The sequence below is a fragment of the Phalangium opilio genome, unplaced genomic scaffold, assembly GCF_054372755.1.
Source record: "Phalangium opilio isolate 3A_F unplaced genomic scaffold, DU_Popi_V2 ptg000056l_1, whole genome shotgun sequence".
Classification (NCBI taxonomy): Eukaryota; Metazoa; Arthropoda; class Arachnida; order Opiliones; family Phalangiidae; genus Phalangium; species Phalangium opilio.
Genome location: NW_028324175.1, coordinates 581,463 through 603,265, shown reverse-complemented (window position 1 = coordinate 603,265; position 21,803 = coordinate 581,463). Strand labels below are relative to the sequence as shown.

Below are 21,803 nucleotides of genomic sequence, written 5' to 3'. Positions count from 1 at the left end.
TAAACGTTTCAGAGTCGTTATACTAAAATCTATCTGTCCGGGGATATTGTTATTGTTGAAGGGGGTGACGCGTCGCCGCGTCGAGCACCGATACCAAGGGTATATTGTGCGCCCCGAACTGGTTAGACTGCGAAGAGTCCTGTCGCCTCGATGAATCGGAGAATCCGATTGACCGAGACAGTAGAGAACTGGTGAGGTTCCATAGTATGCATATCGAAATGCTCAAACCTCATGGCCGCGAGATAGTCGCAGCAACATAGGATATGGGAGGAGGTTTCCTCTTCCTCCCGGCAGAACCTACAGAGTGGGTCATCAACGATGCCCAGTAGGTGCAGGTGTCTATTCAGCCGGCAGTGTCCAGTGAGGAGACTGGTGACCAGCCTAATTTTGCTTTTGGTAAGGGCAAGCAGTTCCTTTGCCCTAGTAATAGAAGGACCCGGGACAAACTCCTTGGCTTGTCTCTGCCCATCCATGTCAAGCCAGAGTTGCGGTTGAAGTGCAGACATCCGGCAGTGAATCCTATGGCGAATGATGCCATGGGGGATGGGAACCGCAGGCTCAGGTCCGAAGAACTTCGCCTCAGCCCCCTTTTGGCATACATATCAGCCCTCTCATTGCCCAGGTATCCGCAGTGCCCTGGCACCCACAGCAATTGAACCTTGTTGCGGGCAGCCAAAGAACTCAGCAGATCCAGGCAGCTGAGCACCAGTCTAGAATCGACAAGGCACTGATTTAGCGCCTTGAGGGCGGCCTGACTATCCGAATAAATCTGAATCGTCCGTCCGCGGTAGTTTTTCTTGTTGCAGAAATCCGCACATAAGCAAATGGCCATGATTTCCGCCTGAAAAACGCTGGCAAAGTTGCCAAGGCTCTCGTAAAAACCAAACTTCTTGGTCAAGCAGTAGACCCCGGCACCAACTCCAGAGTCCGTTTTAGAGCCGTCCGTGAACCAGATGGACTCCCCCCCAGTTCCAAGGACTGGGGTGGTCTCCCAAACAGCGCGACTGGGAAAGTGTACGCTGAAGGGCTTGTCGAAGTGGTGTGATATAACAGACTTATCTGAGACCATCGCAAGTGATGGCTCAGTACTGCTGTACTCACTGAAAAGCTTGGTGTGACTGAAGTCCCAGTGCTTGGGCTTCCACCAGCCGAGGTTGTTGAGCCTACAGGCTCCCATAATAGCTTCTTCCTCAATAAAGAGGTGAAGGGGAAGCATATTGAGAAGGATTTCCAGAGAGGCTGTGGGGGCTGTCCTCATGGACCCCGTGATACCGATGCACGCCAGCCTTTGAAGCTTGCGTAGTTCATCTTGGGCTGTCTTAAGGCGAACCCTGGGCCACCAGACAAGGGCTCCATAGGAGACCACTGGCCTGATGATCCTAGTATAAATCCAGTTTACAGCGCTAGGGCTTAAACCCCAGGACTTGCTGACTGAACTCCTTAAACGCCAAAATAGAATTTTGGCTTTCTTGATACTCAGATCAAGATGGGATTTCCAAGTAAGCTTGGCATCAAGGGTCACGCCAAGGTACTTGACCTCGGAGGACTTCTTTAAAACCTGTCCAAAGAAGGAAATATCATTGAAGAGGTCATTAGTCCTTTTCCGGGTAAACGGTATAAGGACAGTCTTATTGGGATTGACGGTGAGGTTAACTTCCCTACACCATTCCTCAACTTCATGTAAGACAGATTTCATCAGTGCAGCGATAGTTGCAGGGAACCTCCCTGTAACAATCACTGCGATGTCATCCGCATAGCCAAAGCAGTGACACCCCCCCTCCCCGAGTCGGCCCAGCAGCTCATCCACCACCAGGCACCAAAGAAGAGGGGAAAGAACCCCTCCCTGAGGACAGCCACGGTCGGAGGAGATCTCCAAGGATTCCCCGAGAAGAGACGCCGTCACCCTACGGTACGTGAGCATGGATTATATCCAACGACACAAAGTGTCGTCAATACCAAACCGCTCCGCAGCGCGGGGATAACGTCGGGGCTCAAAATAGCAAGGTTTCGGGTTCTGTGATAAATTAAATTTTCTACTTCCTCGTCAGTGTCGGCTTACTGACGGGTGTAGCGAGCCCTGACAGTTAAATACCACTTAATCCCTCTATCTCTAGCCAGTTTATTACGTAAGTAATTTTCAATCGCTGCCCTATGTCTACCCACGTACAGCTCTACGTCTGTCTCAGTCGCTACGGGTGTGAAAAGTGCGCAAAAAATAGCCCTACCGAGTACTTCCAGTTCCTCTAGCTCATCGTGAAGAGGAACTTCCGGTGACGCAACGAATGGTACCTCCTCCTCCTGCTCTTGGCCACCGCCACCCTCCTGCTGATCCATAAAGCGATGGATGTCGCGGTTCTCCTGGCTGGAAAGGGCTGGGAAGTCATCCTCCTGGTCCATGAACTCGTTCAGGGCACGATTTCCATCGTCGGACAGTTCATCCAGATTTTCGCAAACGGTAGGTGGAGGAGTTCCCAGTAGAGATCCATTGATGAGACCCTCCTCTCGGTTCATGAACGCGTCCAGGGCACGATTCTCATCGTCGGACAGTTCATCTAGGGAAGGAATAGGGATGGACGTGAACCGTTTCGGCCGCTTCGTCTCAGGAGTGGATGGGTCAGACGTGGACCGTTTCGGCCTCTGCGTCTCAGGAGGGATAAAGGTGGAGGTTGAGGGACCCGAGAATGGGATAACAGGAGGAACAAAGGTAGAAGTTGATGGACCCAAGAATGGGACAACAGGAGGAACAAAGGTAGAGGTTGATGGACCCGAAAATGGGACAACAGGAGGAACAAAGGTAGAGGTTGATGGACCTGCATTGGTCACGAGGGGGAAAGGTACCTTAGGGGTAGAGTTTCGGGTAGCCACGTGTAACGTTAAATTCGCAAGTCTGGTATAAACGGCCGGACATTGCGAGCATGGGTATTTAACACCCTCGTGTTTCACCCTTTTATGTCTCAAAAGCTCCCTGTTCACTTTGTAGGAACGCTCACAAATATTACACTTAAACATTCTCAAAGAATGAATGAGATAAGGACAATCTCAGAAAAAATCGCAAGTACTTGTAAAAATACGCAAGTACTTGTAAAAAAAATCGCAAGTACTTGTAAAAATCACAAGTAATTTCGGTACTATCCCGTAAACTTTTTCTTACCCTCTGCAAAATAACCTGCAACAGCAAATGTTACCAAGTATTGAAAAATACTGTAAAGCAACTAAGGAGCAGGTTGTAACTCGTCTGAAGTCAGGAACAAAAGTGAGTGAGTTTGGGCACGTGCCGGGCTTTTGTACTCTTGGCGTCGTCCATTTAATCTTTGGGTTTTCCCATTGACGCCAACTCGAAAATTCACACCATGTTTCGAAATTCGCGCCAAGTTTCAATCAAGTTTGTTTATTTACAAGTTTCGTAGCATAAACAAACATTGCAATCCGAACTATCATCCCATGTCGACACTAACCGCTTTCTACAAGCGCTTATCATGATTTCTAATTATTGACATAAGCCGTTTATTTACCATCCGAGTTTCTCTATTCCCATTCACCGACCTCTTTATTTACATTTCCTATCCTTGAAATTGGTCTATCAATAAAGAGAAATTGGTTTAAGTTGAAATAATTTCTAAAGTTTATATTTAGAAGTATTAAGTTGAAATAGTATTAAATTTGAATATAAATAGTATTAAATTTGAAATATGCTTATATTAAGGTTAATGAAAAAGTATTAAATTCGAATATTTATTATTTAAATTCAATGTATTACAAGATTTTTTAGAGTTGTGTACACTTGAACTTAAATACAGTGTTAGTTACGATATCGGTTCTACCGTCATATACGTTTGAACCAATATGTCCGAAAGGTAATATGACGCATAAGCCTAACATTAACGCCATGATTGATTCACTGACACCAGACACGTCATGTGCGTTTCACTGACGTCACAGCGGGATTGTGAGAAAAATGTTTGATTCACTGGCGCCATAAGAAGAAAAAATGCTGTGGGCGCCATGTTTGATTCATTGACACCATATTTACTGGTGGCAGATCATGTGGCAGATCTGCCACATGACGCCATGACCCCAATTCGGTACTTCTCTACTACTTTCGAGGGTATTGTACCAAAATTCCTCCGCGTTTTAATAGTTAAATTAATTAGGGACGAATCTCTCACTCTAAAACTAATAAACGAAAGAATTCTTAGTTTCAAATACGGGCCAATAACCAAATCAAAAATTTCGAGTACCATCTCGGACGACGTTATTCAACGGAAATCGAATATAAGTGGCTCAGCTTCCCAAAAGCAGTGCTTGTTTCAGTTATTTCCGTTAATGTTTGGGGATTTAGTTAGTGAAGGAAACGAGACATGGAAGTGTATATTTCTTTTAAGCGAGATAATTGAAATTATTTGTTCCCCCTTAGTAGAAAAATCTTGGCTTCCATATCTTAAGATAATTATAGATGATTTCCTAGCATTAGCGGTAGAACAAGAATTAGATATTTTCATTCCCAAGTTACACTATCTGATCCATTATTCACGGCTATTGGCTGAATTCGGACCTCTTATTAAATTGTGGTGTATGAGATATGAAGCAAAGCACCAATATTTTAAAGAAATTATTAAGCGGTGCCGAAATTTCATTAACGTCCCAAGAACAGCTGCTAAACGTCACCAATCTCTGCAGTGTTATGAATTAAGTGGACTTAACGGTCTAATACAAGATCCAATAGATGGCGGCAAATCAGTTTTAATAAAGAACTCAGTGTTACCAAAAAGCCTTTTGGAAAAGGTAAAACTACACATGCAAGCTAATTATCCATCGAAAATTGTTGAGAACCTTTATCAATCGCCAACGCTTCAACTTAACGGAGTTAAATACCAAAAAGAAACAGTTGTAGTCATGGACCTATTGCACAGTGAAGATATCCCATTATTTTTCAAAATCACAAATATCATACAATGTTGCAATATATGGCTTCTCTGTGGAAGAGTTTTTGTTCCAAGCCGATTTAACAGTCATTACAACTCATATGAACTATATGATGCGAAATACTGGAAAATCATAGAACCGGGTTGTGAAAGAAATGGTTTCTACTCTCTCGAAATCTATTCAAAAGATGGAAAGCTATATATTCCACTACGACACTGTCTGAGCAAATGGACTAATTTGTAAATGTTGCGTATATTGTATGTGTGTTCCTTTGAATGTTTATTATATTTAAAATTCCGGTTTTTATGTTTTTTCTTCAAATAACTAGTTAATTCCCTCTTATAGATGCCAGAGTACCATGTTACTTATGGTTTGTCCAAAAAACTGCTAAAACTGTTAAAGAATGCTGATTACTCTGATTTATAAGAGCATATTTTGAATTCATTCAAAATAAGTAACTCGAGCGACAGCCTCTTGTTACAAGTTTTTCAAACTAAGTATGACGATTGGTTGGACGTAGAAGACGAATTACCTGACGATGGCTCACGTCTGAAAGTTACACTTAAATCTCAAACCGATGACATCGTGGCAGTTGAATGTAGTCCCAGTACACCTGAAATCAACGACAATGAAGCTGTAGAATCAGTTAATGGATGCTCAAGGTGCTATAAATAATTTAACCTCAATTGAAAATGTCAGAAATCAATATTTTACAAATAATTTTGTTTATAGTTCAAGTTTGCAAACGAGGCCGATATTTCCTCTTGTGTATTCTGTGCCAAGGTTTGCTGTGGACGTTGAAAATATGATTTCCAAAAAAGACGAAGATGTCTTTTCAAGAAAGATGAGATCAAAAATCATAAACACTTTGTATGAAGATTTGTCCCGCTATACGAAGTAAGATCTTGTATACCATTGGAGAGGCTTTTTTTCCCTGGTTATAATAATGTCTATTTACAGGTATCCTTCACATGAACAATATATTGAAGTTGTAAAAAGACTTATTCAAAAACACAAATTTTTGAGTGATCGTGATGAACACGGAAACGCACATCAACTCACAAAGGCATATGTAAGAACAATGGTCACTAGGATTATATTAATGATGCTAATTGTTATTACACAGACAACATGGTGGCAGTCGCTAAAAATAAATTTAACCATGAAAGATTTCCACTAATTGGGGATTCGGAAATAGCGAATTAAACCATGGAGCCTCGGTACAAAAATAAAAAAGCTAAAGATCGGCAACCAGATGACTCGCAACCAGGCGATTCAGATGGTTTAAATATGAATGCAATTTTACCAAAGAGAAAACGGATTGGGGTATGCTTTCCGCTTGAAAACAAATCATATTTAATATAAAACTAATCTAATATACATATTCTACTACAGAATCCGTCAAATGGTGATTATAGTGGCGAAGACGAAAAGAGTGTGAAAGCTCATATTTCCCAACTCCAAGAAGAGTGTTGCAAAAGTCAACCAGATGATATCACTATAGATCTAAAGATGTCCGTAACTCTGGTGTATAGGGAAGCCCTAGCTGCTGACGAAAATGTCTTGATATCAGATATTTTTGCGCAATTTCCAACTTTAACTTGTGAAAAACAGGTGGGTGAAAATTATTTTAAAACTATTATAAATTCTTATATAATTAAATTATATTACCGGTACGCGACAATTTGGTCTCGCCGTTTTGGTCTCGCCGTTTTGGTCTCGCCGTTTTGGTCTCGCCGTTTTGGTCTCGCCGTTTTGGTCTCGCCGTTTTGGTCTCGGGACAATTAGGTCTCAGGACAATTGGGTCTCGGGACAAATGGGTCTCGGGACAATTGCGTCTCGGGACAAATGGGTCTCGGGACAATTGGGTCTCGGGACAATTGGGTCTCGGGACAATTGGGTCTCGGGACAATTGGGTCTCGGGACAATTGGGTCTCGGGACAATTGGGTCTCGGGACAATTGGGTCTCGGGACAATTGGGTCTCGGGATAATTGGGTCTCGGGACCTAACCCAACCCAACACTGTTTGGGGGTAAGAAGATTATTGACATGAGTATTAAAAGCCCGCCTCTTACCACGAACAATTTATTAGCAATAATAGAAATATTTTGGAAAAGGTTTCAGATAATTAACAGGAGAATATTTTGGAAAAGGTGGCAGCTAATTAATTGGAGAATATTTTGGAAAAGGTGGCAGCTAACTATTAGAAGAATATTTTGGAAAAGGTGGCAGCTAATTAGTAGGAGAATGTTTTGGAAAAGTTGGCAGCTAATTAATAGCAGAATATTTTGGAAAAGGTGGCAGCTAATTAATAGGAGAATATTTAGGAAAAGGTGGCAGCTAATTAATTGGAGAATATTCTGGAAAAGGTGGCAGCTAACTATTAGGAGAATATTTTGGAAAAGGTGGCAGCTAATTAGTAGGAGAATGATTTTAAAAAGGTGGTAGCTAATTAGTAGGAGAATGTTTTAGAAAAGGTGGCAGCTAATTAATAGCAGAATATTTTGGAAAAGGTGGCAGCTAATTAATAGGAGAATATTTAGGAAAAGGTGGCAGCTAACTATTAGGAGAATATTTTGGAAAAGGTGGCAGCTAATTAGTAGGAGAATGATTTTAAAAAGGTGGTAGCTAATTAGTAGGAGAATGTTTTAGAAAAGGTGGCAGCTAATTAATAGCAGAATATTTTGGAAAAGGTGGCAGCTAATTAATAGGAGAATATTTAGGAAAAGGTGGGAACTAATTAATAGGAGAATATTTTGGAAAAGGTGGCACGAATTATTGGGACCATTGCTTTGTAAAATGAGGCAAATAATTAGGTAACCAAATAATCACGATACCAAATAGTACCGAGACCAAATAATCACGATATTAAATAGTCCCGAGACCAAATAGTCCCGAGACCAAATAATACCGAGACCAAATCGGCGAGACCAAATTGTCCTGCTCCGTATATTACAGATGTATAAAGAAATGAACCGACGGGCAAATCTTAGTAGCCCCATAGAAAAAAATGTTATGAAGTTTGCTGAACTTCACCATGAGAAAATTTTAACTTTAATTGGTAAAAAGCCGAAAGGAAACATTTTATCAAAAAATTGGATGACTACTGTGATGCCTTAAGTAGCGAAAAGACTAAAGGTACTATTTATTACTTTAATTTATACTGTTGAAAAATTAGTCAACCCTCATTAAATTTAGATGTTAGGATCTCTGCAGCTATGGTTGGTTTGCCTTATTTATTCAATGAGGAAATAAATCCTTGGGTTTCTGAAAAGGTACATGTTTTGAAACTAGTTGTGATTATATTTTTTTGAATATGCATCTCATTGAAATATCTTATCCAAGGATAACGCATCAGCAACCCCTTTGGTCAGAGTTGTTCACGACACTTATTTCACTAAACCAGTTAGTTTTACAATAGGAGAGGAGAGAATTCAATGTAGTGATGTACTTCATGCCATAGCTGTGAACTTCTCCTGTTACTATGTGTTCAATTTAGAATACAATTCTAAGATGAAGAGAACTTTAGAGTTCGTGCAATTTGCAATTTTAAAAATTGATGCTCCAAAACGCATCGCAGCCTCTTTTCAAATTATTGTGAATTCACACTCTGGGTGTTAGAGTGTAATCTGTATCTTGTGCAGAATAAAAAGTTTTTACTTATGTATTCTACCATTCAAGGACTTTTATTTCAACCTGTCAGTTGTTCCTATTTAAACTTTTCAAAAGCTCATACATAAATATTTCCATGGTTCGGATTAGAACCTTTAGAATGAACTTTTTTGAACCTGAAGAGGGATCGTATTTGAACCTATAGGCGGATCGTATTTGAACCTTTAGGCGGATCGTATTTGAACCTTTAGGCGGATCGCATTTGAACCTATAGAGGGAGCTTATTTCAACCTTTTTTTACGGTTCTTCACTGAACCTTTTTTTGAGGTTCATCCTTGCGCCTTTTAATGTTCAGAATGGGTTGCATGTCTTTGAACCCGAAAAGGTTCAATTCTGAACTTTTTACACTAACAGTGTAAAACTAGACGTGGCTTGGGTATACTGAGTAGTTGCGGTAATACTTCGATTATTATCACTTCTGGAAGGAATGTAGCAAATGAAACCCGTCTAATTGATACAGGAAATTGGCCGCTGCTGCAAAATTACCATTAAATCGAAAATCCGGTTTTAATACCTTAGCACCTTGGGACATGTTTGAAGCTATAGTAGCATTCAAAATGTTCGTGGTACTGGAACCTACATAAGTAGACACTAGCTCTGTTAATTTAGTAAGCTTAGCGTTTAACAAAGCTACAGAACCCCGACTTATTACTGGTAAAGTTCCTTGAGGAACAAAATGTGAGGGATCAGAAGTTGTTGGTGGCCTTACACTGAGGAAATGTTCCAAATTGGTGATATGTTACCAAATGAAATTGCGGAAGGATAGATACTTGTGGTAACCACAGGCTGCTGTCCTACCACTTAAGTAGTACTGGTTATAGGCCTAGTACTAACGTTCACATAAGAGCTAGGCACAGTAACATTGGCATGCCTATTAGTGGTAAGCCTTGCTTGTGAAGGCGCAACAGAAAAGGGGTTGAAACCTGTCTGTATAGTACTAAACCTAATTCGCGGTACTCTAGAATTAAAATGGATAACCAGTTTGACTTACAGAAACGGGCGGAGTGGACATTGTTGGTGGTGAGATGCTCGAAACAATAGGGTCAGTGAGGCGCAACTGGCTAAAACGCGCGGCTAATTCACTTTGTGAAGTGCTTTGTTCCAACAATGCGCGTCTAGCTGCGATACGGCGAGTATCACGTGATCCAGCGCTAGCGGCTCTCTGATTGGATAATCTATTTGAGCGACAAGCTCCCGCAGCCAACACGGGGGAAGCGTCCGAGTCGCTGTCCGTCTCAGGGGGTGCATTGTTTCGATTGCGCCACATTGTAAAAATGGTTCAAACTGGATTATCGGAGGGGAAAAAGTCAGCACTAACCGATAAGCCTAAAAGTCCGATCCGAAAGACTTCGGCTCTAAGCCTAGGCTATGCAATATATTAAATTAATTTAATCTAACCTAACACTCGAAATATTCGGTTCCTGGCAAGCTCGCCAATTATTTATCCCCTATAACTGATTGGCTTAAAAAGCTGTGGTTACCGGGTCAAGAAATAATGGAGACCAAAATTTAGGTTGCATATAATGATCTCTTTATTATCCAGGTTCGTTAGGGTAGTTGCATTTATACACAATAATAATTTTGGTGTTAGTAATAATAATTTATGATAATGACTATTTACATATGTAGAGGGAAATAAATTAGGGGAAGCGCCAGTAGGGAATGTCCGTACTACATAAATGAAACACTTACAGGATGGCAAACTAGCTTAGTAGAGCTACTAGAACTAGACGTGGCTTGGGTATACTGAGTAGTTGCGGTTATACTTCGTGAATTATCACTTCTGGAAGGAATGTAGCAAATGAAACCCGTCTAATTGATACAGGAAATTGGCCGCTTCTGCAAAATTACCATTAAATCGAAAAACCGGTTTTAATACCTTAGCACCTTGGGACATGTTTGAAGCTATAGTAGCATTCAAATTGTTCGTGGTACTGGAACCTACATAAGTAGACACTAGCTCTGTTAATTCAGTAAGATTAGCGTTTAACAAAGCTACAGAACCCCGACTTATTACTGGTGAAGTTCCTTGAGGAAAAAATATGAAGGACCAGAAGTTGTTGGTGGCCTTACACTGAGATAATGTTCCAAATTGGTGATATGTTACCAAATGAAATTGTGGAAGGATAAATACTTGTGGTAACCACAGGCTGTTGTCCTACCACTTAGGTAGTACTGGTTATAGGCCTAGTACTAACGTTCACATAAGAGCTAGGCACAGTAACATTGGCATGCCTATTAGTGGTAAGCCTTGCTTGTAAAGGCGCAACAGAAAAGGGGTTGAAACCTGTCTGTATAGTACTAAACCTAATTCGCGGTACTCTAGAATTAATATTAGAAAATGGATAACCAGTTTGACTTACAGAAACGGGCGGAGTGGACATTGTTGGTGGTGAGATGCTCGAAACAATAGGGTCAGTGAGGCGCAACTGGCTAAAACGCGCGGCTAATTCACTTTGTGAAGTGCTTTGTTCCAACAATGCGCGTCTAGCTGCGATACGGCGAGTATCACGTGATCCAGCGTTAGCGGCTCTCTGATTGGATAATCTATTTGAGCGACAAGCTCCCGCAGCCAACACGGGGGAAGCGTCCGAGTCGCTGTCCGTCTCAGGGGGTGCATTGTTTCGATTGCGCCACATTGTAAAAATGGTTCAAACTGGATTATCGGAAGGGAAAAAGTCAGCACTAACCGATAAGCCTAAAAGTCCGATCCGAAAGACTTCGGCTCTAAGTCTAGGCTATGCAATATATTAAATTAATTTAATCTAACCTAACACTCGAAATATTCGGTTCCTGGCAAGCTCGCCAATTATTTATCCCCTATAACTGATTGGCTTAAAAAGCTGTGGTTACCGGGTCAAGAAATAATGGAGACCAAAATTTAGGTTGCATATAATGATCTCTTTATTATCCAGGTTCGTTAGGGTAGTTGCATTTATACACAATAATAATTTTTGTGTTAGTAATAATAATTTATGATAATGACTATTTACATATGTAGAGTGAAATAAATTATGGGAAGCGCCAGTAGGGAATGTCCGTACTAAATAAATGAAACACTTACAGGATGGCAAACTAGCTTAGTAGAGCTACTAGAACTAGACGTGGCTTGGGTATACTGAGTAGTTGCGGTTATACTTCGTGAATTATCACTTCTGGAAGGAATGTAGCAAATGAAACCCGTCTAATTGATACAGGAAATTGGCCGCTTCTGCAAAATTACCATTAAATCGAAAATCCGGTTTTAAAACCTTAGCACCTTGGGACATGTTTGAAGCTATAGTAGCATTCAAATTGTTCGTAAGTAGTCACTAGCTCTGTTAATTCAGTAAGCTTAGCGTTTAACAAAGCTTCAGAACCTCGACTTATTACTGGTAAAGTTCCTTGAGGAACAAAATGTGAAGGACCAGAAGTTGTTATTGGCCTTACACTGAGGAAATGTTCCAATTTGGTGATATGTTACCAAATGAAATTGTCTTAAGTAACAGGTGACCTTTTAAGACAATTCCTTATTACTCATCAGACGCGTTTGAGCGAGCTAAGGGAGAGGTTTAATAAAACTCCATTTTGTGGCATTATTTTGTTGGGAAGAGATATTTTTGCTGGGAAGAGATTTTTTGCTGGGGAGATATATTTTTGCTGGGAAGAGATATTTTTGCTGGGAAGAGATATTTTTTTTGGGAAGAGATATTTCTGGTGGGAAGAGATATTTCTGGTGGGAAGAAACACATTTTTGGTGGGAAGCATTTTGGTTTTGTGGCTGGCCTATTTTCAAAAATGGAAAATCCAACTTTTAAAAACCCTAATTTTGAAAGTGCCGAACAGTTTTTGCACAGTATTTCGTTAAAAAAATTGGGGTGGATTTTTTCCATGTATGAACGAAGAGTTAAGGGCCAAATTTGAAAGGGACGCTAAAACTCTGGTGAATTCATTGGACTTGGTTCCAAGCGTTACTTCTTTCAATGAAAGAAAGATTGCTTGTACTTGCGGAAATAAATTCCACGATGGAATTATCGATGGATTTCTTGTGGGGGTGTTTAACAACCAAAGTCGGTTTGGATACGTAATCCGATGTTCCACTGGGCAATCTCGAGCCAACAACCGAAAGGCTTTAAGGGCATCGAAGAAAAAGGTTCCCGATCATTTGGTTTCCGAGTGTGTGAAGGCTTTCGTCCCCTCCAAAAACACATGGTTCTTTAATCAAAATTTGTCGGTTACCGACAATCTTTTCCTCGCTTTCCTTTGGGTTTGTAAAATGAGCGTCACTGACGCTACAACCCATAGTGAATGTTCCTCACGAACCGTTGTGGATTATTTTCCATGTGTCGTGAGGTAACGGAGATTGTCATTTCTAATAGGGCCGACAAAGTCCAGATTGGAGGACCAGGACTGTTTGTGGAGGTGGACGAAACCGGGGAAACCATTTGTATCTTTGGAATTTATTGCCGGGATACAAAAGATGGCCTATTTTTGAAAGTAAAAAATAAGTCCCGTGCTGTTCTTTGGACGCAAATGGCAAAATATATTACCCCTGGGTCCATCATCGTGTCTGACGGAGCCCCTATGTACATGAATTGTACGTTAATGGGCTTTCGGAAGCACCTTACCGTGCTTCATAAGTACGAGTTTGTCAACTCGGAAGATTCTCGCACCCATACGAACAACATCGAGAACCGAAATAGACACGTGAAGGATGCCATTAAGTCCTACAGATCAGACAGATCATTAAGTAGCTATTTGGCCTCTTATTGGTACCGATGCCTATTTTTCAAGGACAAGGATGGAAACTGGCTTCCTCCTGGAATCAATTTTGCTCGGTTCTTGGAAGACGTAAAGTCTTGCTACCCTGGACCGGGCAAAAAAGGCATTGAATTAATTGAAATCGGGGTCTCGGAGGAAGAGCTGGCTACTCTCGATCCCGAGACAGACCCAGCATTTTTAATTGCTGGCCAAAACGAAGAAAACACTGCCGAATTCACTGACGAATAAGGCAACGTTTTCTGAGTTTTTGGCAGTAGGCAAGGGGGCCTGCTTTATCAAAACTCCTCGGTTGGATTATAGCGGCAGTAGGCAAGGGACCTGCCTTATCAAAACTCCCCGGTTGGGTTATAGCGGCAGTAGGCAAGGGGACCTGCCTTATCAAAACTCCCCGGTTGGATTATAGCGGCAGTAGGCAAGGGACCTGTTTTATCAAAACTCCCCGGTTGGGTTATAGCGGCAGTAGGCAAGGGGACCTGCCTTATCAAAACTCCCCGGTTGGGTTATAGCGGAAGTAGGAAAGGGGACCTGCCTTATCAAAACTCCCCGGTTGGATTATAGCGGCAGTAGGCAAGGGACCTGTTTTATCAAAACTCCCCGGTTGGGTTATAACGGCAGTAGGCAAGGGGACCTGCCTTATCAAAACTCCCGGTTGGATTTTACCGGCAGTAGGCAAGGGGGCCTGCCTTATCAAAACTCCTCATGAGAAACGACGTGTGGCCACCTCCAAGTGGTGTTTCTCGGGTAACGCTAAGTGCCACACTTTACTTGCTAGCCATCGGTATAAACAGTTTTGCAGTTAATAGTGTATAATTTTTAAAGTACAATTCCTTCCAACATATTGAAGCCTTTTTAAAATATTGTTCTTCACCATCATTTGCTTCCCAATAATTGGCCGCCTTTTCAAAAATATTGCTATGTATCTTCACTAACTTAACAAACAATATCATGCCTTTTCCAAAATATTGTGGTTTATCTTCATTTACTTCCCAAATAATATTACGCCTTTTCCAAAATATTATTGCTTACCTTCATTTACTTCCGAAATAATCTACGCAATTTAGCAAAATATCGTTGTTTATTTTTAAAATTGGAGCTTGCATGTACATCATACAGCGGGTGTTTAAAATTTCATAGCTATATTTCCGTCGCGAGTCCTTGTTATTATATTTACCCCCCGAGTAGTTTTTCAAGATTGAGGGCAGTCTTCAGAATGCGTTTAGGCGCGTAGCGGTCTTAATGGTGGTAAGTACATGCAATTTGCAAATTTTCAAAAATCGACCAGATTGCGGCGGGTTTACAATTTTTTCACTATTTTTTTCGAATTTAATTAATCAGAATCAAGTGTTGGTTAGGTTAGTTAGGTAATGTAAAATCCTACCAAAATGTTTTTGTAATTTTGGAATCTTGAAATAACGAAGGGTCGTTTAATATTAGATAAATATTCAGTTTCTCCTTTAAGTTTTTGGCCATAATTGAAGTTGCGTTTAATTAGGGATCGATTTGAATCAGAAACCATCGGTATACAGTTCCGAAACGGCAAGTTGAAGTAAACAACAGGTACTAAGCCTAAGCCTTGGACGTCAAGCTCAATTTGATCAAGCAGACGACTTTTTCAAAACAACTGAAATACCGGAACAAAGACTATATAGTCGGGCTTAAATGGCACAGTCACTTATAGTCTTTGGTCCCAGAATCCTCTGCAATAATTCTGCCAAGGACGAGGGGGGATGAAAGGTTCTGCTTTTCTAAAGCCCCGCGTTATGTCAAATGTGTTGGACAGTTTTTAGAGTCTTAACTTTCTTACGTAACTTCGGTTCATATACTTCTGCTAGTAGAGAGTTCGTACGATATTTTTACATTGAAAATCCCCGACTTTTGCAGGTTATCCCTAAACATATTTTCGGAATATCCCTGACCATTTTAAGGTATTTACCAAAGCCCACTTTCCACACCTGGCTCATATTTAGCATTGCTCGAAGCATGGTTTGATATACCAAACGAAATCCCTGACATATCCCTGACTTTTGAGGAAAATATTTTATATCCCTGATTTATTCCCTTATTTTCCATATCGCCGACTTATCCAGATTTTCCAGGTTCCGTACGAACCCTTTTGTTTATTAAATAAAAACAGATTACTTCGCAATGCAGAAAAAATTCTTCAAAAAGGGTGAAATGATAAGCGTAACATTAAACCTTTTTCACTGAAAACATTTCCACTTTCGACATAAACCTGCCTCAAAACTTGTAGGCCTACAACCCGACGCGGACGTCAATTTTCCACTGTTCGAAAGTTCAACAGCGCGAAATGTGTGCGCTAGTAAGGGAAACATCAATTTTTTTATATACTCATTGAAAATACTGAGAGGGGGATATGGACATCTGATTGTAATCACGTACTACTAAGAACTTAAGGTATATTCTACCCAAAATCCAGTCTGCATGGCTCCCACAAAAATCTCAAAAATAAATAGGGGAAAAAGGGACTTTTCACGATAAAAATAGGGTAAAATAGGGACCTAAATTTTAAAAGTAGGAACCAAAAAGGGACCACTGGTAAAACAAAATGATATCTATTCTGTGAAAATATCACAAACAGTTAGGAACCTATTACCATAAGGACATCATCTCGAGAGAGATGCTATTAGTCTTTTCAGAAGTGAGATGAGACCAGAAATATTGAGCTAACCAAATTCTTCACTCGGCGAAAGTGAATATTCATGATAACACAAGAACGGTTGGCCCTCTAGTTGCGGTTTCTGAATTTTCCCTCCAAAACGTGAGACGCTCGCGGTGGTAGACGGCCGAACTAGATTCAAGGAACCGCGTCCGTGTTCGGCCGCTTTAGGTTGAGGGGAAGGGGATAGGAAATGTTTTTGGAACTCGACCAATTTTTTTCTCTCTAGTTTTAGCGCGTGGGAAGCGGCATAAAATCCTCAAATTTGTTCACTAGTGCCAGGATCTACTATCAATGCTAGAGCCCTTCACTTCTAGTCTCATCTCACTTCTGGTCTTTTCTATTTTTTCGACAAAAGAGGATATTATTTCTGACTTTCTTTTGTTTATATTCTTATTCTAAGGGAGCGGTAGGTAAGACTTGAAACTGGCTCTAATGTATAAGGAAGGTTTTCTGATTAGAAGTAACTATTTTCGTATCATGTTTATTGTTTTTAAAAAAATCCACTGAACTAGAATATGGGCCTTTACAGGGTTCGTACAAAATGTTTGGAATGAAATTCCCTCACTTTTCCTGGTTTTCCCTGACTAACTTGAACAAATTTCTCTGACCATTTGCAATAACGTACATGACGATTATATATGAAAACCAGTCTAAATTCAGTCGAATAATTTTTTCACGAGTTGTTATTGTCATAAAAATTAGCCAATTAATTCGTTTAAGTTTAACATTAAGTAAGTCATAAATAACCGGAGCGAGCTCTGCAAATTTGGGGCTCTGCTAAAATCTCAGACAAGACATTTTCAGGTCACCCTTATACTTTTTCTGAGGTTTATAAAAATAGGGTGATTTAAGGACCGAATACCAATTTTAGGGTAGATTAATGACCTTGTAGGAAAATAGGGACTTTTAGGGACCTGGTGGGAGCCCCGAGTCTGCCCTTTAACAGTATTATTAAATTTATTATGTTCGTAAATAAACGTTTTGCATTAATTAAATAACCTATTGTTTTATTAGGTCCAACAGAACTTCATTTTTACAAGGTACTGAATATTTATTTGCGCCACATCATAGACAATGAACTGGTTGTGGAGTAAGCTGGAGTTAATTTTACCTTGAACTGGGGGTCCTAATGGGATCTCCACACCATTTATGAAAATGCTTTTCTTAGGATCTGGAAAGGTTTGTCCAATTCCCTTCGTACTATGCATATTTCTAGGTAATTTTTCAATAAATTGCTTGTCAGATAGCTCAAGCATATTTCCTAAAGCTACTTCGCAGAGGAGCAACAACCCGGTGTTGTTCTCTCGACTGGCGTAACAGTATTTGGCACTTTCAGAGACCTAAAATAATCAAATATTTGAAGTTAGCAACCTATAATTTTATTAAAAGGCTATGTGTAGTACCATATCTGCAAAGTACACTCCTTTTCCAAAGTTGTAACCAGTAGATGGAGCTTCTTTTGGAGCAATACGAAGGCCTTGAGACAAAATGCCCATCATGTTTGGGGTTCTGGAACCATGCCATAGTAGCTTTCTATTAGGGAATTTTTGGAATTCTCGGTAGCGTTCGCGTTATCCCTGACGTGCAATTTTAAATATTTGATCTACTTCAAGTTCACAATCACTGTGAAAATCAGCGCCCGTGTTGTTTACGTATGTTAATAATGTCTCGAATTCTTCGGAATCTCTATCTAATACTTCAATTTCAGTTTTCAATTGTTCATAGTGTTGATCTATTGGATCTTTGGTCGTTCCACCTTCCTCTTTAACTAACTTGTAACCGATCTCCACTTCAATCCTGTTTTTTTTCGTAAAGCCTTTTGAATACGGCAACAGCTTTATACTTAGTATCAAAGTGTTCCTTCATCTTTCCACTAATAATAGTTCCAACATGTCCCCAGCTCCGAAACACATAGTAATCGTTTCCATCGTCTGACTTTAGAAGTTGAAGCTTGTAAAATGAATTAGATCCTTGAGTAATATCGACTTTTCCGAGAACAGCGTTGACAGCTCCTTCTTCGTTTTCAAACACGTGTGTGGTGGCTTCAAGATTTGAATCTGGTTCAACAGCTACGCTGCCTTTCACTATCAGTTTAACTTTCGTGCTCTTTCCAGATGAGAATGTTAAGTCACTTTTTCCTACAGCCGCACTTCTGAGTATTTTTTCAGCAGCGTATGAATTAATTCTGTCTTCATGATTTCCACCCCAACTGGCCATGCTGTATTGTTGGATCATAGAAACTAAACCTCCATATTGCACACCACTTATAAAGTCCTCAGATACAACGTGAACATCGTGTTCCTTAGCTTCACGAATTTCCTTGATATTTTTCTCAACATCTTCCTTGGTACTTATAAAACAAGCTGTAGTTTTGTCAATTTGAGAGACAACTTTGCCTCTTAATCTCGATATGCTTTTCTTTAGAGAATCATCGCAACTATGAAGATTACTAACTAACTTTATTTTAGTATGGTCCAATGGTTGTGGCTTTCTCTTGACACCCGAGGTTGATGGCAAATTTTCTGGTGTACTTGTAGTAGGTGCGTTTGTAGGAAAGTAACGGTGTTTCTCTATGTATTCGTAGCTGTTTAAGAATACATATTCCTCTTTTAGGTGATCTGGAATCTGGAAAGGCTTTCCTCTAGGTAGTTTCATTACATTTGTACATTTGCTCCATTCGCTTGCATTTCCAGTACAGTGATAACCATCTTTTGGGAAAACAAATTGTCCACCGTCACATTCTGTGCAAGGTTCAAGAGATCCAAACGTCATGATATCGGAAAGTCTATCTAGAATTTCGCTGTTTCCTGAAGGAATTTTTGGTCGTTATATTTTAATAGTTCCACCATTTCTTTTTTTTTAAGATTTTTTTAAGCTCGTCACGATGTTCATAAATTAACTGGGACTGTTCCTTAACAATTTTCTTCTCGCCCCGATCAAGGAATTCCTCTTTCTTTATCTTATTTGGTGGAGTCACTTCAATTTTCTTTATCTTTTCTTTGATGGCCTTTTGATCTTCAACACAGAGTGTCTTAAATCCTCGTATTTTAGATCCATCTTCAAAAAAATTCAGAGTTTCTCTCGCTTGTACAAAGCAATCAAGGTGATACCACGCTGGATATGGACCAATTTTTATAGATTTTGCACTCCTGTCAAGTTTTGAAATGCGAACTTGATCCATTGCGATTTTTTCTCCACAACCTTTACAAGATGACCGATTACTTTTGGAATATTCAGTTAAGAAGTCTTGAATTTCAATGGAAGAGCTTTTTCTCTTCGTTCCTTTAGATGGGGTATTGCTTGAAGCAGCAGGTGCTGCTTGAGACCCACTCGGAATTTCACTCTATATTTTCTCTTGATCTTCCTAACGTAAAGCCTCAAAGTGTGAGATGTCAGCCTCAGTTGACACTATAAACTTTGAGAAAAAGCACCGAAAATGGTACCAATTTGGAATCTGTTTCCACAATAGGAAATTAATGTCACTCGCGTCATCAGATGCTCAATTTTGATATTTTACCTTTTAATCAAAACGTGACGACTGAATAATTGCCCCCATTCTTAGCTCATCCTTAGCTATGCGCCTTCTACAGCTTTTGCATAATGACCTGCCACTTTTGGCATATTCGGTACACCACGGTAGACCTAGATCCATCTCTAAATCATACAAAGAGGTTTGAATAAGTTAGCACAGCTTGATTATTTGGTTTACTTTTCTCGTTAATAATGTATTTAAAAACCAAAACGTTATGTACGGGTCTTAGTTGCAGCAGAAGTAAGATGAGACTAGAAGTAAAGAGCTCAAGCATTGGTAGTAGATCCTGGCACTAGTGAACAAAATTGAGGATTTCATGTCGCTTCCATCACTAGAGGGAAAAAATTAGTCGAGTTTCAAAACATTTCCTACGCATTTCCCCTCAACCTAAAGTCGCGGAACACGGACGCTGGTGCTTGAATCTAGAACCACCGCCAGCGTCTCACGTTTTTGAGGGAAAATTCAGAAACCGCTACCAGAGGGCCAACCGTTGGTGTGTTATCAAGAAGATTCACTTTCGCCAAGTGAAGAATTTGGTTAGCTCAGTACTTCAAGTCTCATCTCACTTCTGGTTGTAGCGATATTTATTCTCTCTGTTGAATAATACACAAAAGCGTCTCTAAAATTCTAAAATCTAGAAATTAAAGTTAAGCCTAAAATTAAAATTACACCTAACATTCAAAAATTTTAAATTAAAATTACGTTTAAAGTTAAAAATAGGCCTTAAAAAAAGAACATGCTACTAAAAAATAAGTCTAAAATTAAGAAAAACCCCAAGAACTCAAAACAAGATCCTACAAAAGTATTTTTTACCAATCTTTTCAATAGTAAAGAATGGAAAATTTTAAACTGTGATGAAAAAAAGGTTATTGTAAAAAAGCACGCTTCTAGAATTTCGTCGACAACAGGGAGAGGCAGGCTCGGAAATATCCAGGAAAAACCCCAAAAAGCTCGCACATTATTGGTCAAAGCTTTAAAAAATCGAGCGTGCCCCTCTCTTAAAAACTTATAAAAGGTTCTCCTTTTCAATTTATAAAACACAATTTTTACAATTCCCGTTCAATTGATACAATTTTTATGCGGTTCTCAATTTCGAATTTTCGGACGAGGTAAGACTCAATTACTGTTAAAGTCTTTACCAACTTAAATCAATTCAGTTACTTTTTTAAATAGAGTTTTAGTTTTTTTTATTAAGTTTAATCTAAAAGAGCGCATCAATTATTTCCAATTATCGAGTAGTAAAAGCTCAATTAACGCGCTTCAATTCAAGCAATTTAAATTCAATTAAGGACGTACGTTTCAATTCGACTCGGTATTTTGTTTCAGTCCGGAATACTGATATCAACGTAACGCGCCTAGCTCTCCCACAATTAAAATTACACTACGGTCAATTATTACGCGGTGCAATTACTACTCATCGTGTTATTACCTTCTGGTACTCGCGTACCGGATACCGATATTTATTCTCTCCACTTTGCTGCCACCGTCAAAGAAATACGTTAGAAAATTAACCCCTAAATGTTGGCTTTTGGACTAACATCCCAAATCAGAGATACGATAATTTCTACAAAGGCCCTTAACAAATTTCAATTAAATTCATTAATTAAAGACCTAAATTGAGGGGCTATAACGTTTATCTAGTCGAGTTTGTTTGCGTAAATGACATACCTCTCGAAACAGGTTGGCTAAAGGCCTAAGCCTTGGCCTTAAAATTTCGGAGTTTGAAAATCAAATTAGGAGCGGGAGAAAAAAGAAAACATGACCGCGCGCCACCACCATAGAGATACAAGAAGAACAGTTGAATTTTCAGCTTTGATTCGGGTTCAATGGAAGCACTCCTTCGCGTGTGTGATAGGGTGAGTTGCTTTTAGCGCCATCTACATGCGGCGAGGTAAACTAAAATATTACTAAAGCCCTGTTTCGCGTGTGTGAACTGTGATAGGGTGAGTTGCTTGTAGCGCCATCTACATGCGGCGAGGTAAACTAAAAAGTTAAGCAGCTTCGAGCGCGGTCAGTACTTGGGAGGGAGACAATGCGGGTTCGAATCCCGCCGGGGACGTTTTATATTTAATTAATTTTTATTAATTTCCGTATTAAATAATGGAATGAAAAGTGTTTGTAAAATAAAGAGATGTTTATTAACAGAGAATTAAAACATTTGCAAGATGAAACATTACGGTATTTATTTTTGTTCAAATTGAATAGCTCCTTCGCTTGCCGATAGGGGTTCCACGT

At 39.9% G+C, this 21,803-nt stretch overlaps 1 protein-coding gene across 1 annotated transcript; it reads right to left on the bottom strand.

Annotated features, from left to right (window-relative positions):
• Positions 1-17,028: 17,028 nt before the first annotated feature.
• Positions 17,029-17,842, bottom strand: LOC149667646 (poly [ADP-ribose] polymerase 1-like). Its single transcript, XM_089841280.1, has 2 exons — positions 17,440-17,842; positions 17,029-17,376 (listed from the first exon to the last, which is right to left on the bottom strand). The coding sequence occupies exons 1-2, from the start codon at positions 17,533-17,535 to the stop codon at positions 17,047-17,049; spliced, it is 426 nt and encodes a 141-aa protein (XP_089697406.1). The 5' UTR covers positions 17,536-17,842; the 3' UTR covers positions 17,029-17,046.
• Positions 17,843-21,803: the final 3,961 nt, after the last annotated feature.